Source organism: Microchirus variegatus, assembly GCF_963457635.1.
Source record: "Microchirus variegatus genome assembly, chromosome: 5".
NCBI classification, from domain to species: Eukaryota; Metazoa; Chordata; class Actinopteri; order Pleuronectiformes; family Soleidae; genus Microchirus; species Microchirus variegatus.
This window is the reverse complement of record NC_139806.1, coordinates 13331831-13348798: the sequence shown is the minus strand read 5'-3', so window position 1 is coordinate 13348798 and position 16968 is coordinate 13331831. Positions and strand designations below refer to the sequence as shown.

Here is a 16968-nt window from a genome sequence, read left to right as displayed (position 1 = left end):
CTATCCAAAAGATATTTCCTCAAAACACACTACCTACACATTATCGAGATTCACACTTCTCATGTCTTGCAAGCCAAAGATGCCAGGAAAGCGGAAGAGACACGACTTGCCCTTTTTTTTACACTGTCCCTTTTAATTCTGAATGGGTTTCATGTGTTTTCCCGGGCTTAGTAAGAAAATGATCAAGCGTTTATGTGTCATGGCATTGATCTCCATCCTTACAAATGTGGTGTTGTTTACTCCCAGCAGGGCCTCTGTATAGAGAGAGAAGGGAAAACAAATCTTTTGAACAGAAGGTTGAGAGGTGTGGCCACGACACAGTATTTTTCTGAGGCTGCACGGTGGTGAATGATCATGTGCTTTTTTGAGTCGCAGGTAAAGTTTCTCATTTCACCAGTTATGCATCGCGAAACACCCGCGGACCTCCGCGCTTGATCCTTAATATCTGACTTCGATTACAAGGACTGAATGTAGGAAACGCACAAATCCACCCTCTCTGTTTGTCTTTGCAGCATCTACAATTATCTGCCTTATCTGCCTGCTGTTACCATGTTTGCTGTGCCGCTGCTTGTTCCTCTCTGTCCTGTGTTGATTAGAAGACTCGCTTTGTCTCGCAGGAGATTAACTGCATGGTCTCTGTCTCTCTCTCTCTCTCTCTCCCTATCTGTGTGTGTGTGTGTCTTCTTGTATGGGTATATATGGGTATGAGGACCAACAAAAATCATAGGGATTGAGGACATTTTTGTTTGGTCCTCATGTTCTGTCACCAGGGTTAAGACTCGATTTGGGGCTAGGGTTAGAACCCTAATACATACTCTGCAAGAACAGAGACATTGTTCCCATTGTTCTCCCAGAGCTGCAAGAAAAGAATGATGTCAATATTTTCTCACAGCCCTCATTTTGGAGTTTTTGCAGCTTGTATTTGATGCATCATCTGGGCAGAACTGTCCGACTGTCCTTTTTCTTGCGGAGTATGGACCCAGCTAACAATTTTTAGCTGGAAATGTTAACTTTTGGTTGTGGGAACATTCCCTGAAGGTTCCGCCCTAGGTTCTCCTGTGGTTGATCTAGAAAGTTTTCCTAACGTTCCCATTACATAATGTTTTGGTTGCGCATTCGGTTCCCAGAACATTACTTTGTCACAACCTTCATACGACCTTTAGAGAACGCTCTATACAGATCGAAATGGTTAGTGTTAGGCATTTAGTTGTGATGCTTAAGGTTTGGGTAAGGGACGAGGGAATGCCAAGTGTCTTCAATTTAAACCCATTTGCTTTTCATACTTCAGCACTCAGAAATTTACAGTGCATTTGATTATGCTTTTCATGTTTGGGGGAAAAAAGCACTCAGATCGTCAGTCAGATGGGGATTTAAAAACATAGAAAATGTGAAAGACACATAATATATGCCTTCATTCTTTTTATAACTCACGTTGTGTTTACTCACTTTACGTGTCAATAATAATTGAGTGAATGTCTATGTTTTGTGATGAAAGACGAGACGACAGTGAGGAAACCTTACTTTGTGACAGGAAAACAAAAGGAAGAGCGAAAAAGAAAGCAAGAGCAAAGACACTCAACGTTGCTTTTATCACAAACCTTTCAATTCTAGCTTCTATTTTTCTAATGGCCTAATTTTAGTGTTTAGCTGCACTTTGTCTCCTTAAAGCTCTTTCTGTGTTACTGTCAGGTAGAGCTCATGGTCCTGCTACTTATAGACCACTCAGGAAATGTGCTGAGTGCACAAATACACAGCATAAGTGTTCAGGCAGCATACTAATATATTGACATTATTGCTCTTTCCATTTCTCTGTTTTTTACCACTTATTTGAGAGTATCTTTCCACTACTTATTTTTGCCATAATAAGTTTATTTTTTGTCCTAAAAAATATATTAATCAACAAATACTGTACACAAACATGATGATTAAAAAAAAAAAAAAAAAGTAGGTCTTTGACTTGATGTTGCAGGTGTGTTTTTACATTGATCCAAACTAACTCATCTTTTCTGTTTGCCTCTACGAAAACATATACAGTTTAAAGTATAATTTTTTAAACATCATTTAATGTACAACAGCATATTCAATTGTCCGCATGGCAGTGCACTGCATCCCATATTTAATTTTGACCATCACAGACATAAACTTGACTTAAGGTGTTTTATAAATGGTGCATCTCCCTGATACTTTCAACGATAATTGTCATTCCTTACCACCACACTGACAAATAACAGTCCGACATCAATTATGCAGTGCCACAACAGTGACTGAGGAGCGAAGAGCTGCCAGGAATGTGAAATAGTTACAAAGGAAAGTAAAAGAAAAAGTAGTAGATGGATGTTAGGACACGGTGGTGCGTGAGGTGGTACAGCATGGGAGGGTTGAGTAGATAAAGTGCATCAAACAAAACAGATGAGAATGCAAGGACTGAGGGTAGTCATGCCTAAAACCAAAGCTCCACATTTACTCAAGAGGGAGCAAACAACTGGTAAGTTTGGAGAGGAAAAACAGATGAAAAAATGCCAGAATGAAAAGCATGCACCATAATTGTCAAAACAAAATTAAATGACTCTATTTGTCATGTAAACGGTCTGTAATTATCTAAAGCATGACCACTCACAGCTGCTTTTCACGATAGTTTTTGCCACTCACACGTTCATACACTGCATCTGTGTGCAGACGTCTTTCAACTCCGCTCACATGCTTAACTTGGGGGTTGAGTGTCTTGCCCATGGACACAGAGGCATGTAGACTGGGAATTGAACCCTTGAGATTCAAGTTGAAAGACAATTTACTCATCCACCTTTTCCCTGATTTGTATAGCCCAGATTCACCTATTACATACACTTTCTCTCTTCTTGTGTCTTTAGACCCTGGGTTTGGGTTAGGAACAGCTTCATATAAAAAAAAAAACTTTTAATGAGGAGTATGTGGAAGAAAGCTTAGGAAGAGCCACTGTGGAGAGCGATGAGCAGATTTGTTTAGTTTAGGCATACTGTCTTTTTTGTAGAGATTTTGTATTTAGGTGTAGGCTTCAATGAGTCCAATAGACCTTCTGCCCAGTTTATACAGTATGCATTGCAATGATAAAATAAATATCATTTATTTATTAAATGAAATTATATTATTTATTCCTGTGTGTTTTATTGTGCAAAAAATCAGATCAACAAAAGCCTATATTGTACACAAGTATGACAATAATGATGGCATGTGATGATTCATTACAGTGCACATAGTGAAGTTATTTTTAAGCCTAAACTGTGAAACAGCTTCTTTTTTGGCATAGAAGACAATGAATCGTGACAAAAGAGACACACACACACACACACACACACACACACACAGAGAGAGAGAGAGAGAACATGTCTTTAGTAAGCTGTGTGGACCAATTGTCAAGCAAACCTATCTTTGTGTGGACCTTTTGGCAGGTTCATACAACTTTAACAGGCTTTTGGGGGATTAAGGTTAGAATTAGATTAGGGTTTGGTTAAGGGTTAGGGTTTGATGGTTAAGGGAACGCATTATGTCTATGAGTGTCCACACAAAGAATGCAAATCCAGCGTGTGTGTTTGTGTGTGTGCGCCTTAATCACAGAATGTTTGTGACGCTTGATAAAGTCTCTGCTGCACACAGGTCACCTGCGTCGGTGACTCATTTTGTGGCTTTAATGAACAGCTCGCTGGATGGAAAGCTCATTAGTTCTATGTAATGCAAGAGAGCAAATGATCCAGGGATGAGGAGAGAGGAATTTGTTGCATCCATTTAATTGAAGGTGGAAACCCGGGGAAACGTTCAAAGATGAACCACAGGTTTGGAATGTGTGGCTGCAGTAAATATCCTCGGGGAAACACTCCTACCCTCAGTAAGACCCTGAACATTTTGAAGGCTAACATATTTTTTTGAGGCCGCACTATTTGTGTGTCTGTGCACAAGCCAGGGATGAACACACTGTATCATAACACTGACAATATTTCTTTAACTCTTTGCAGATCTGTGACAAGGAATGGCACTATTACGTGATCAATGTGGAATTCCCTGCCGTGACATTATTTGTTGATGGCGTGACCTACGAGCCCTACCTGGTGACAGATGACTGGCCCATCCACGCCTCAAAGATTGATACACAGCTGACTGTGGGCGCCTGTTGGCAAGGTCAGTGTGTGTGTGCCAAAAAAATGCATGTGAAAAAATACTGTAGCCTCAGCATTATGCAGACTTTTTTCCCGGGGACATTAAAGAAGCTAAATCTGACAGTAGTGGGATTCAATGGCTATTAGTTGGAATTGTTTCCAGCTATAATGTAACAGTTTTATGTGCAGGAGCATTTTCAGCTCCAGATTATAGCATTTATTTATTTGGTTCACATAAATTCAGGAAACTAGTTTCCCTGGGCCTGTTTTCAGCATAATGGGCTGCATTACTACATCATCAGAACTTTATTTTAAAAGAAGTTTAATTTTTTTTTCCTCTCTCCCTCATGCATTTGACTCCATATCAGTGGTTGCGCAGTACTTACAGCAAAAGTCTCAGGGCACCTGCAGCTTTTGTTGTTTTTATGTCTGTAAAACACTGTGATTGTCGGTTATTGGAATGAAACGATGTGACTGAAAGTTGGTCATATATATGACCGAGCTGTCAGTGAGTTAAACTCATACAGTAGGTGTACGTAATGTCTTAATCGTAATCCCCCAATTTTTTTTACATTTTCTGACATTAAAATAGTAGAACAAACGTAGAATTTAGGATGTGTTACAATAAAGTGACTGAGAAATAATTATACAAATTAATCAAATGGTGGTCCAAGACTTTTTCCACAGTGCTTCAGTATTTTAGTTTATACCCTACTATTTCAGTGCCTGTAGAAAGTATGTATTCCTACTGTATAGTTGGAGCTGAAGAAGAATTTTCAGTTATGGTAATGCATGATAAGGAACATAAATGCTAACATAATACAAACACTTTGCAACTGCAACCGCAACAGCTAGCTACGCTAATGCTAATCGAAAATAAAAAAAATTGTGTTGTGCCTTGTTGCATTATGTTTGTATTATGTTAGCCCTACGCTAATGCTAATCATAGCCTCGCTAGCTTACCTTTGGAAACAGGTTCGCCAAGTTAGCCGCAAAGTAGTAGCATGCTAATGCAAAATAAATATGTGCTTGCGTATTGGTGAATGGACAGTATATCGCCATGTTCCGCGGTAAACCGTGTGAAAATGTCTCGCCCACGTGAGGACAGCCTCTTCACTCCCACCTCCCCCGCTCCAGACAGCACAGCTGCTGCTGATGAGACGCTGCCTGACTGGTGTAGCGTGATAAATCCGAGAAATTTAAAATTTCAACGATGCACACCATCGGGCCATGCTCAACCCATATCCAAAGTCTCAGGGTGATCGGTCAGCGAGATCTGCCCTTCACAGACAAACAGACGCAACTTGCTTTATAGATAGATGACAAACAATTTTGCTCCTCTGGGGACTTCTTAGGAGTTCATAGTATCCAGATCATGTATATTCACCCTCCAGTAACTTCTAGGTTTCCCCTCAGTTGTTCAATGGAAGGTGCCAAGGATGCATCCTCATCATGTGATCAAACCTGCTCCTTTTGAGTTATTTCTGAGTTTACCTTGAATGTCCAGATGCCTCATCCTATCCTTAAAGCTAAATCCAGTCCACCATATGGACTAAGGTCATTCTGTCAGTCGCTAGTGACCATAGGTGAGGATGGGATCATAGCTCCCTCTTCACCACACCACCTTGGTATATGACAGCCTGTAACATTTCCTGCTCTGCTCCGCTCTCACGAGCCTGAGATACTGAAACTTTTTATTGGCAAAAACAACTAAGAACCCCAAACAATTCTCCGAGCAGACAATAATGTGTAAACATTTTTCAGTTCAGTTCATTTCAGAGCTTCATTGTGCCTTAAGGGAAGGATTTGTTTGGCAGTTACAGTACAAACACACAGTAAACAAGGACATAGAACAACATGAACACACACAGTACACCCTGACTCGACTCAAAGCATCCCCAGTCAAATGTCAAGTTTATAAGAACGGTCAATAAAGTGCAATAAACTGTAAAAACAATGCAAGTTAAGATTTCACAAATTGTGCAAATTAGAGGCAGTGATTGCACATGAAGATCAGGGAAAATTGTATCTGGACAATCAAGTGGAGCATCAGGGGGCGAAATAACTCTCGCCGTCAAAACATTCTGCGATTTTAATTTACTAAGAGGAACAGTGCAGCGTGATGATGACATGTGGTAAGAAATCGCATAAACAATGAAGCACAACATGTTCTTTTCAAATGACATTAAGAACAGAAGCAGAGAGGGAGAAAGCAGGAGACTCATTGTTAAGATAAGTAAAGAGAGTGCGATTTATAATTCAGGACTGTTTGGGCTGGCTCGATTTTAGAAAATAGAGACGCTTGAGCTGAGTGTCAGCTCCAGTGACGAGGAACGAGCTCGTGTTGGAATGAATTAAAGCCTCCCTGCTGCCATCTTTATGAGACAAATAATTATACAAAATTGCTCTGCAGCTTGCATAAATAATGCTCGTACCACTTGCAAGCATCATCAAAAAGCTTCACTCTTGATGGTATTTTGGTTGCCATTTAAAAATGTATTTTCATCTTGCGCCTGATTGCAATTTTCGTTTTTGTTGTCATCATTTTCCGTCTTGCTTCATCCCGCCTTCTCTTTCCTGCTTCTTTCCATGAATATCTGATCATGAGAGAGAACCCTGAAGGAAGGATTAGCCAGAGTGAATGGAGGACAACTTTGCCAGCTATTACATCCCAATGAAGCCCCTTTAAGCTTCACTAAGCCGCAACTGATAACTTTGCAGGCCATTAGCGAGCAAGATTGTGTTTTACTCTCTCATTTCTCCACCCCCCACCCCCCCAAACACACTCACACACACCTTTTTTCCCCTCACAATCAACAACATAATGATGAGACATGTTGAACCAGTGTGGTTTGCACCGTACTGGTTCCCATGTAAATGATTTGCTATGTGTTTGGCAGCAGTAAGCTTAATTTTAAAGGTGCCATATGTAAGAATGTGGACAAAACAGTTACTACATTCAAATTCAAAATACCGAGGTCTTTTAGGTTTCGTTTTCTGACGTAACTGGCAACCCGTGGTTGCTCCGCAGCTGAGGCGGTAGGTGGCGCCACATGCCAAAACATAATTTCAAAACATAAACATGATTTGCAGTCTGCAAAATATTTTTTTTTTAATGTGAATATTTTGGCTGTACTTTTGTTGTTGGTGAGTTCAGTTTGTTATATGAACATTATTCCTGAGTCTCTGTGACATATAAGGAGGATTTTATGGCCAGTTGATTTAGATTTATTACATAATGCACCTTTAATGTGTCCTACAAAAATACAGTTGTTTAACCAAAGTAGGGAGAACAGAGGAGATTATGTGCAGATTTTATATCAGAAATGAATGCATCAATCACGATACCATCAGTACACTTATTTTTCCGACGATGCAGAAGCACACTACTTTGCAACAGTGACATGAGAGACGATGCACAATTTAACGTTTAACCGCAGTCTCCGAATTAAGAGTTTAAACCGAGTGAAGCAGCTTTGTCCAATAGAAAAAGGCAAGAACGTGAAGCGCCTGTGCAAAATGCAGCCATTGTTCTTGACACAGTGTCTGAAAAGTTAAGAGCGAAAAAAAAACAAGCTTAAACAGGTTCCAGTGGTGGGAGCACACTGGATGTCCTTGGGCTTTTCTCTGAGAGATTTAAACCTTAAAATATTAAAATAAAAGCCTAAAGCCACTCGCAAAAATCTATGCGTGTGTGTTTGTGTGTAAATCAGTGAGGCGAAACTTTGTGGCCTCAGCCTGAGAATTGAAGAGAACCACAGTAAAATAACAAGAGACAGTGTATGTAATAGCAGCCTGAACAACCTTATCAAATATTTTTCACATTATAATTTCGCCACTGAAAAGCGTAGATGTCTGAACACTTATTTGTATTATTGTTATTTATTTATTTATTTAACACACATTTTAATACAATTATTGTTCAAATCAAAGCAAGTGCTGGCCGTCTACCTGCTTATATTATGTTAATGTTCAGATTATGAAACATCAGCATATGACTTTGTGACTTACTGTTCTGCATATACAGTACATACTGTCAGTCTTTGGGGAATTTCTATGAATTCATGTTTCTGGTTCATTTTTTTATCCTCTGTATAAATTATATGCACACATATATTCAAGAAATTCAAAGAGATGATGAGTATGAAGAGCAGTGTGCCCTCAGTGACACCTACCTTTTCCTCAAAAAAACAGAGCTAAAAATAATGCGGAATAAGAATTTCAGTGCTCCACATTATACTTGGGTCCACAGTCTTATTTTTTTGTGTGATTGTACCACTTAAAAATGCACGGTATCACAGTGAGCACACATCAAAATGTTCATGTTCTTTGATTTGTGGTGTTAAATCCTCCGTTTTTCTCATTATGTTTGAGAACACATCATCGTATTGTTAATGTTATGTCACCCTAACCACAGAAAGTGACAAACCTACACATAAATCTGCTCCTCAGAGCCACGTCTCATGTACTGTATGTCATGAAGTGCTAAAGTTAAAGTGCTATTCCAAAATGCACTGTCATCATTTTATTATTTGGTAATCTGACAAAGTTTGACAGTGTGATAAGATCCACTGGTTGTGATGTCGATTTTAAATCCAAGCCTCAGGGTCTGATTCTTTGAGCATGAGTGTGAGGCTCATCTGCACATCCATGTTACTTCATGCATCTTGATGGGAATTCAAAATATCTCCATGTATCTGCTCCCTTTTTTTTTTTTTTATTTATTTGATCACTTTTATGTCATGTGCCCAATGACTCCATAAACACTATGTTACATGAATATTCTTGATTTCAGTGTCTATTTTTATATGAATATAACGTTTTAACGATGCCTCTTTTTTCTCTTGAATAGCCTCTGTTTTATTGAATCCAAACCTATGCCAATTTGTTTTACTGCTGTAGACGAACAAGATAGCAGAAGAAATGTGTTTATGAGCATTTTTAGTTTGAGATAATATGTATTTTATTACATTGTGTTACTATCATCTACTGTATTTATTGTCTGTGTTACCAATAACATTCACATACCCCAAAATCCCAAGTTAGATAACTGAAAACACTATGTTTTTATTATTATTAATGCAAAGTTGTCTTGTTATCCACTGGGTCCTGTAAGCTTTTTCTTTAACAGGTTCACGGTTGTTATTTTCAGCAGACTGGGCTCAGGCTTTTTACTTGGAAACATACATAAAACATGTGTTGTCCTCTCTATTATCCTCTTCTCTTCTCTTCTCTTCTCTTCTCTTCTCTTCTCTTCTCTTCTCTTCTCTTCTCTTCTCTTCTCTTCTCTTCTCTTCTCTTCTCTTCTCTTCTCTTCTCTTCTCTTCTCTTCTCCGTCCATTAGGCAGTGAGGTTGCAACACCAAGGTTCACTCAGTATTTCCACGGCAGCCTGTCAGGTCTGACAATCCGACCAGGACGCATTGAAACCCAGAAGGTTATCTCCTGTTTGCAGGCCTGCAAAGAAGGACTTGATATCAACTCCCTTGAAAGCCTAGCTAAGGACATCAAGGTGTGTTGAAAATGGAGACGAGGAAAAACACACACATTAACACAGATACACACACAGACTCCACTCTGAGGGTTTGATTGGTTTTACTGTAACTGCTTTCCATTCAAGCGATATTGAAGAAGAATCTGCGATAAAAGAAACAGGGCTGTGTTCTGCTCTGTAATCTCCTTGTTTCTTTGAGGACAAAATAGTGTGTCGTGTGTGTGTGTGTGTGTCCAGTTCCACTTCAACCCTGCCCAGTCTGTGCTGGTTGTTGAAGGAGAGGATGTGGACAGCATCAACACGGCCATGACCAAGGTCTCCTACATCAACTCTCGCCAGTTCCCCACACCGGGCCTGCGACGGCTACACATCACCACCACAGTACAGTGAGTACACACACTACGTATATTTAGATGACACACTAATCATGCAAGTTTACTTACACATTAATCAAATAGCACTAGGACATTTATACCGCCTTTTTACTTCCATAAATACAATGATATTTAGAACTTTAAAGGGGTCATATTATACCATATTTCTCCAAGTTAACCTAGTTCCCTGGTGTCCTTATGAACATGTCTGTGACATGCTTTGGTCAAAATACCATAAGGATGAAGCACCACAGCAGTTCAATCACCCTGCCAAAACAGCCCTGTTTAGTAGTATGTCTTTAAAGGGACAGGGACAGGGAATGACATCAGCCACAGAGGCCACTGGGAGCTAACAGTGGTTAGCATTTGGAAAAGTGATCATTAACAGGCACAAGTAGGCACATTGTCGTCATATATAACATGTATCCACTGGACAGATAAATCCTCTGAGGCTGGAAGTGTGTGTAGGACTCAAGAATAGAACTTTTCACGGACTTACGGTTTTCGGACACTATTGTCCTCGCCAGCACTCTCGCGTGTTTTACGGACAAAGTGGAGCTCCACGAGACAACAATTTCAGGAGTTTAGCGTATTGTGACGTCCCAATGAGCGCGGAAGTCAACATCGCGTGTTTTATCTCCTGTACTTAGACTGAGGAGGACCACAAAAACATGAGTGAGTCATCTTTTTTCACACTTTGCCGGCTGATAGGACCTCCAGAGTCCTAAATATAAGGATTTAAATGATTAAAAAGTTGATTTTGCATATGTCCCCTTTAAGCCTCTAACCAAGCAGATGTTGTGGTCCAACATCTATTCCTACAAAGCAGAACTTTATTTCTGAGGCCCTGGTTAACAGGGAATTCTAGGTCAAAGTCAAACTTTTCTATTTCTAAAAGTGCTGGGAAGTACTTTCACTTTCAAAAGTCACAGAATTCCCCTTTATTCCCCCTTTAAGGTGTGAAATGTGGTTTGGTTGAGATACATTTGAACTGGTTATGGTCAACGTCAGGGTTGACGTTTTGTGTTGTGTGTCATCAATGACTACTGCATCCTAAAATGGAGGCTACATGATTTTCTTTTGATAACTAATCTAATAACCTTTATTCACTTGAATTCATTTTAGCTCATTCCTGACGTGACTCCCACTTTCTTTGGAAACCTGTGGCAATAGACAATCTATTCACTTCATGGATTCAGTGGGGTGTAGAAGAACTTGCTGGCTGTGCAGAACAACTCTATATACACCATGGCTTGGAGGTCCATTTTGTTTGATTTCCTTTGTCGTGACAGAAGAGAACCGCTGTGGAGATACATTTACACTTGCAAATTAAGATTTTTTTTTTTACTCTCAAGGATACACTTCTTGATGCAGGAGTTAAAACACCTTAAGCAACTGTCAAAGTCTTGAGGGAACTCTCCGGCTGCTGATTGAAGTGTGAGATCCCTGAAACACTAATATGTTATGTTGCATATATAATTCATTAAACAACTGGATCCACATAAATCCAGTGGACAGTCACTTGGAGAGTGATGGTTAAAACATTAAAGAGAGGCTCCGTCAGATGTGTCTGCCTTTGACTTTAAGCCTCAAAGCTCCCAGTGAGATGGCAGAAGATGTATCATTAGTGTAAAAACTGTTGAAGCCCTGAACAGAGCAGCTGGTCATTAAGGACATGCAACCTTCTGGGGACTGGAACAACACATTGCTGCAGTCTTCTTTTGTCTTCTGCCTCTATGTGTGTGTGTGTATGACAGTCTACCTGTACACCCAACTCTGGATTTAATATTTTAGTTTGATTTGTTTGAAATGACTTTGTGCAATAGCTGCAGGTCCTCGTGGATTTGACCTTTATTAGTCCAAAGCAAAATATGGAATCTTCATTTGGATAAAAAAGATATTGATATTTGCAATAGACCAACCAATTACCAATTACTAACCCTTAACCCTGCGCATCACTTAATTTCATTTTGAACATCTTTAGTAAACATTTAGTTTGAGCATAGCTAGATTGATAGATATACTTTATTGATCCCAAACTGGGAAATGCTTGTGTTACAGCAGCACATTATCTGCCACGTAACAAAGTACACCAGACAACTATACCAACAAACTGCTTGATTTTCTGATTGCAGTCTTTGGTCTGGATTTCCTCCACAGCATGAGGCGCTGAAGCACATGCTGTGACTCAACTTCATCTCTTTCTGTCTGATCTTGTATTTTTTTCACCTATTTAAAACCCTTTTCTGGCATAAATACTGACCTTGTCAGGACCAGTAGTCCTTACTGGAGACCAAAACCTGCTCGGTTAAGTTTACGGCTAAGATTAGAGTAATGGTTAGGTTAAGGTCAGGGTTAGGCATTAACTGTTAATGGTTAAGGTTAAATGTTAAAGGGGACATATTATGCAAAATCTACTTTTTAACCATTTAAATCTTATGTTTGGGACTCTGGAGGTCCTATCAGTTGGCAAAGTGTGAAAAAAGATGACTCACTCATGTTTTTGTGGTCCTCCTCAGTCTAAGTACAGAAGATGAAACACGCGATGTTGACTTCCGCACTCATTGGGACGTCACAATGCGCTAAACTCCTGGAATTGTTGTCTCGTGGAGCTCCGCTTTGTCCCTAAAACACGCGAGAGTGCTGGCGAGGGCAACAGACTACCGAAAAACCGGTAGTCCGGGAAGTCTGCGAAAAGTTCTATTATTGCCTCCACAGTGCAGCACAGAGTCCTACACAAACTTCCAGCCTCAGAGGATTTATCTGTCCAGTAGATACATGTTATATAAGACGGCAATGTGCCTGCTGGAACCTGCAAATGATCACTTGCTAACGGCTGTTAGCTCCCAGTAGCCTCTGTGGCTGATGTAATTTCCTGTCCCTTAAGTTTCGTTTTACTTTTTTTTTAAGGTGGACCTAAAGAGATACTACTAAATCGAGCGTTCTGAACAGGGCTGTTTTGTTGTGGTGCTTCATTCTTATGGTATTTTGACTAAAGCATGTCACAGACATGTTCATTAGGACACCAGGGAACTAGTTTAACTTGGAGAAATATGATATAATATGACCCCTTTAAGGTTGTTCCGGTGATTGCAAGTCAAAGTAGTGTAGGAAGAAGAGTAGCTGCTCAAAGCTGCTCTGTGTGTGTGAGAGAGTGAGAGACGGACAGACTTATTTTCTTCTCCACAAATGATTCGTCCTCATACAAGTTTAGCAGTTTTGCACTTGTGTATGTGAGTGCTTGTTCACGTGTCTCAGTGCATACATTAAGTGTGTATACAGTATATAAATATATCTGTCTGCACACTCGGTTCGGTGCCTCTTCATTTTGCAGAGCAACAAAGGCAGACGGGTCAAATCAGCTTAGTTGTGTGCTGGTCGATAAAAGGAGCAACAGCGGAGGCTTTTCCACTCTGGACAACGCTGCACAGCTTCCCTGGAGATAAAGACAGGCAGATACAAACATACACACAGTAAAATAAGCTTGTGACTGAGGAAATAAGCAATAATAAGATAATGTGCTGTTTCACATTGTTTGTAGTTTAGTGAAGTTAATTCATTGTGCGACGCACGATGCCATTAAAACATAATATATGGAAACTTTGTTGCAAAATACTACATTTAAACAATTATGGTCATATTTAGAATAATTGTGGAATACTAATATAAAAATAAAAATGCTGGTTACCGACTGGTTTTGTTGATTTTTATGTGAATGCCATGTATTTGTGTATTGTATCCTTGTTTTCTTATTATGCCCGCTCTGTTGTACATTTAATGGTTGGTGATTTGTCATATTTTCCATGCACTAACCAGGATTTAGCAACATTAAAAAAAAAGTTTTTTTTGCTAATGTAGCCAGTTCATGCAATAATAAGCACATTGAAATTCAGGATATGGGAACTCACAAAGTCCTAGAAAGATTTGTTTTTAATTTAAAATATTCATTCAAATTGTTGAGCTGCAGGAATCCCAGTATCCCGCATAAGTGAACAAATTATCTATTTTATGATCATTATTTGGGACCAAACAAATAGCCACAAATATATATATATATATATATATATATAAAAAAAGCAAAGACAATACAGTTCAATTAAGACAATGTGAAGTCGTGACCTCTTCCATCTCATTCGTGTGTGCATCAGGTGTTTCGGTGAGGACACGTGTCTCTCAATCCCGGACGTCAAAGCAGTTGTTATGGTGCTGCCGCCCAGTGAACCGAGAATCACAATTACAGGATCTAATCGACTCGTCAGGCCTGCCGCTGACCTGCAGGGCCCCCTGGGTGTGGCACCCTTCAAAGAGCTTCATATCACCAGCACAGTAATGAAGGGAGACGGCTTCGGTGGAGGTGAGTGGAGAGGCTGCACTGGGATGTTTCTCGTGTCAAACCGGCCTTCAGTTTCACTTCCTGTGTTTTCAAATCCCCATTTTTGCACATATTTCCACGCACACAGTTCGTCGCCAAGGTGTTACGGAGGTGATGCATAACCTGGACTACTGTGACATCCTGGTCATTGGAGAGGAACTGAGTCCAGAGGTGGAGAGTCTGGAGATTCACCACAGTGTTTTGTTGGGGAAACATCTGGATGCCACCAACTCTACCTCTGGAATTTCAATATACGGTAGGTGGAGATGGAGAGTTGAGGTGTTGGCAGAAGACACAGACACTCGTTCTTAAAGATCAACAGATTTTCGCCATTTTACCGTATGAAACTCATGCCTGCAGTTTTCTGAAGCATCTTGGGGATATGTTTGCAGAAGGTTTTGAAACACTGAAGTCACAAAATAACACATTTGGAGTTGACGTTGGTGCAGCGGTTCTGACAAAAAAAAACTTTAAATTTTTTAGATCTGATAACATTCTGAAGCTGTTTCCTGGCACTATGTCAGTACCTACTACCTAGTACCAACTACACTTCAAACACCTGAACTATGCCATGAAAGTTCTCATTCAGCATTAAATCACAGTCACAGTTTTATTTATTACACCCGTATTCTCTGTGTGTAGAAGTAACTGTAACATGTTGTCCCTTGTGTTACAAGGTGTGGACTCCATGGCCCACTATGAGCAGGCACTGAGACAAGTACGCTACAGGAACTGGCAACCTGCCGCTCTGACTGAGAGAAGGTTCAGGCTCACCTGCTCTGAACTCAACGGACGTTACACCAGCAACGAGTTTAATTTAGAGGTCAGTTTAGTGGCTTGCATTCTCTTCACTCAAAACTGGGGGTTCTATTAAAAAATAAATAAATAAAGTACTCTTTATGTATTAAAAAAAAAAAACAAGTCAATACACTTAGAGGTGGTTTTAAACTTTTAACTTTAACATCATACAAAGAGGTCAAACAATGATCAAAATATGAGCCACCACAGAGATTCACTTTCACTCTTACTCATCTTCTACCACTTTATTCTCCACATGAGGGTCACAGGGGTGCTGGTGCCAATCCCAGCCAACATCGTACGATCCAGTTCATCACAGGGCTACATAGAGACAAACAATCATTCACTCTCTACGCCTACAGAGTATCCAATTTGCCTAATCCTCACATCTGCATGTTTTTGGACTGTGGGAGGAAACCGGAGAACCCGGAGAAAACCCACGCACACACAGGGAGAACATGCAAACTCTGAGCAGAAAGGCAGCAGTGATTCACAAATCAGCTCCCTCTCTGACTTGACCTGACACGTTTTTATTCTTTGTTTTTGTTGAACAGGTCAATGTTCTTCACCGCTCGGCACCTGTGGAACATGTCAATCACATGGCAGCCCAGCCTCAGTACATGAGACCTGTCCATCACCCGCTCATGATACACACTCTCAACTCACACATGTCAGGTAAGGCACGAATAACCAAAACGGCACGTACCACTGTCTGCTCTGAGCTGAGCCAAAGACACTTTGTCAAGTGAGAAATAACATTTTATTCAAGTATTGGAGCAATAGGAGCAATGTCACATTATTTGTTTGTGAAAACAGGCTCTGTCAAGCAAAACTATCAGACCTGACTCAGAGAGCATTTGTCTGTATACAGCAGCAGCACAGGGGTGTTTAACCCATCAAAGTGTGGAATGACTTTTTGGGAAAAGACTGTACATTGAATTTTTTATGTTTTTAATACATTACCATGAACATAGATGTGTTCCATCTTGTCTTCTCCTGCAGGATCAGCACCTCCAGCAGCCACAGTTGTTATCGTGGTTTGCATCGCCGCCCTGGTGGTGATTGTGGTCATTGGTGTGTACAGGATCCACGCCACACACCAGGAGGGATCCAGGGAGGATGAGGATGAGGCGAGAGAGCCTGAGGTGGAGTGGGACAACTCTGCTCTCACTATAACCATCAACCCCATGGAGGTAACTGGAAACTGCTTTACTTTTTCACGTTGTTTAAGTCATTCTCTGACACACGTATCTGATCATGTTGTGTGTTCTCTAGAACATAAAAGGCACACAGGCTCTGGATCAGCCAGTAAAAGAAGAGAACCACGAGGAGGAAGAACAGGGGATGACGAGTGCTGAGTCAGACAACAGCGATGAAGAGGAGGAGGAGAGAGAAGTGGTGAAAATGAGGAAGCAGTGGGACAGTTCCTCCACAACATACTGACCACGCATATACAGTCTACACACAGATACACACACAACACTCTCTGCAAGTTTATTTCCTTCTGTTTCTTTGACTCTATGATTTTATGTTGGTGAACTGAAGGCAAATTTCCACCTTGGTGGAAAATAAAGTTTGATTCTATTCTAATTCTTCTACACACACACACACATTCACAGACACACTCCGTCATGCTTACTAAAGGCACACACACACACACACACACTGACACAACCAAAACAACATTTTATTAAATTATTTAAAATCCACTGTTGGAAATACAAAAGCAGCCCCAGTTATAATTTTAGTAAAACATCTCTATCTGCTGGACAAAGTCTGAACTACAGAATAGGTTGAGAATAAG

The 16968-nt window shown here is 40.3% G+C and overlaps 1 protein-coding gene across 1 annotated transcript in view; it reads left to right on the top strand.

Annotated features, from left to right (window-relative positions):
* LOC310927231 (calsyntenin-2-like) overlaps window positions 1-16607 on the top strand; it is a gene marked incomplete at both ends in the record, with an annotated part of 154872 nt that extends 138265 nt beyond the window's left edge. The window contains 9 exons of the mRNA XM_083889526.1: window positions 3987-4153; window positions 9476-9638; window positions 9858-10006; window positions 14143-14348; window positions 14455-14622; window positions 15044-15189; window positions 15719-15839; window positions 16167-16357; window positions 16440-16607. Of these exons, the coding sequence (XP_083745652.1) occupies window positions 3987-4153; window positions 9476-9638; window positions 9858-10006; window positions 14143-14348; window positions 14455-14622; window positions 15044-15189; window positions 15719-15839; window positions 16167-16357; window positions 16440-16607 (1479 nt within the window). The remainder of the gene's footprint in view (window positions 1-3986; window positions 4154-9475; window positions 9639-9857; window positions 10007-14142; window positions 14349-14454; window positions 14623-15043; window positions 15190-15718; window positions 15840-16166; window positions 16358-16439) is intronic.
* Between the last annotated feature and the right edge of the window lie 361 nt (window positions 16608-16968).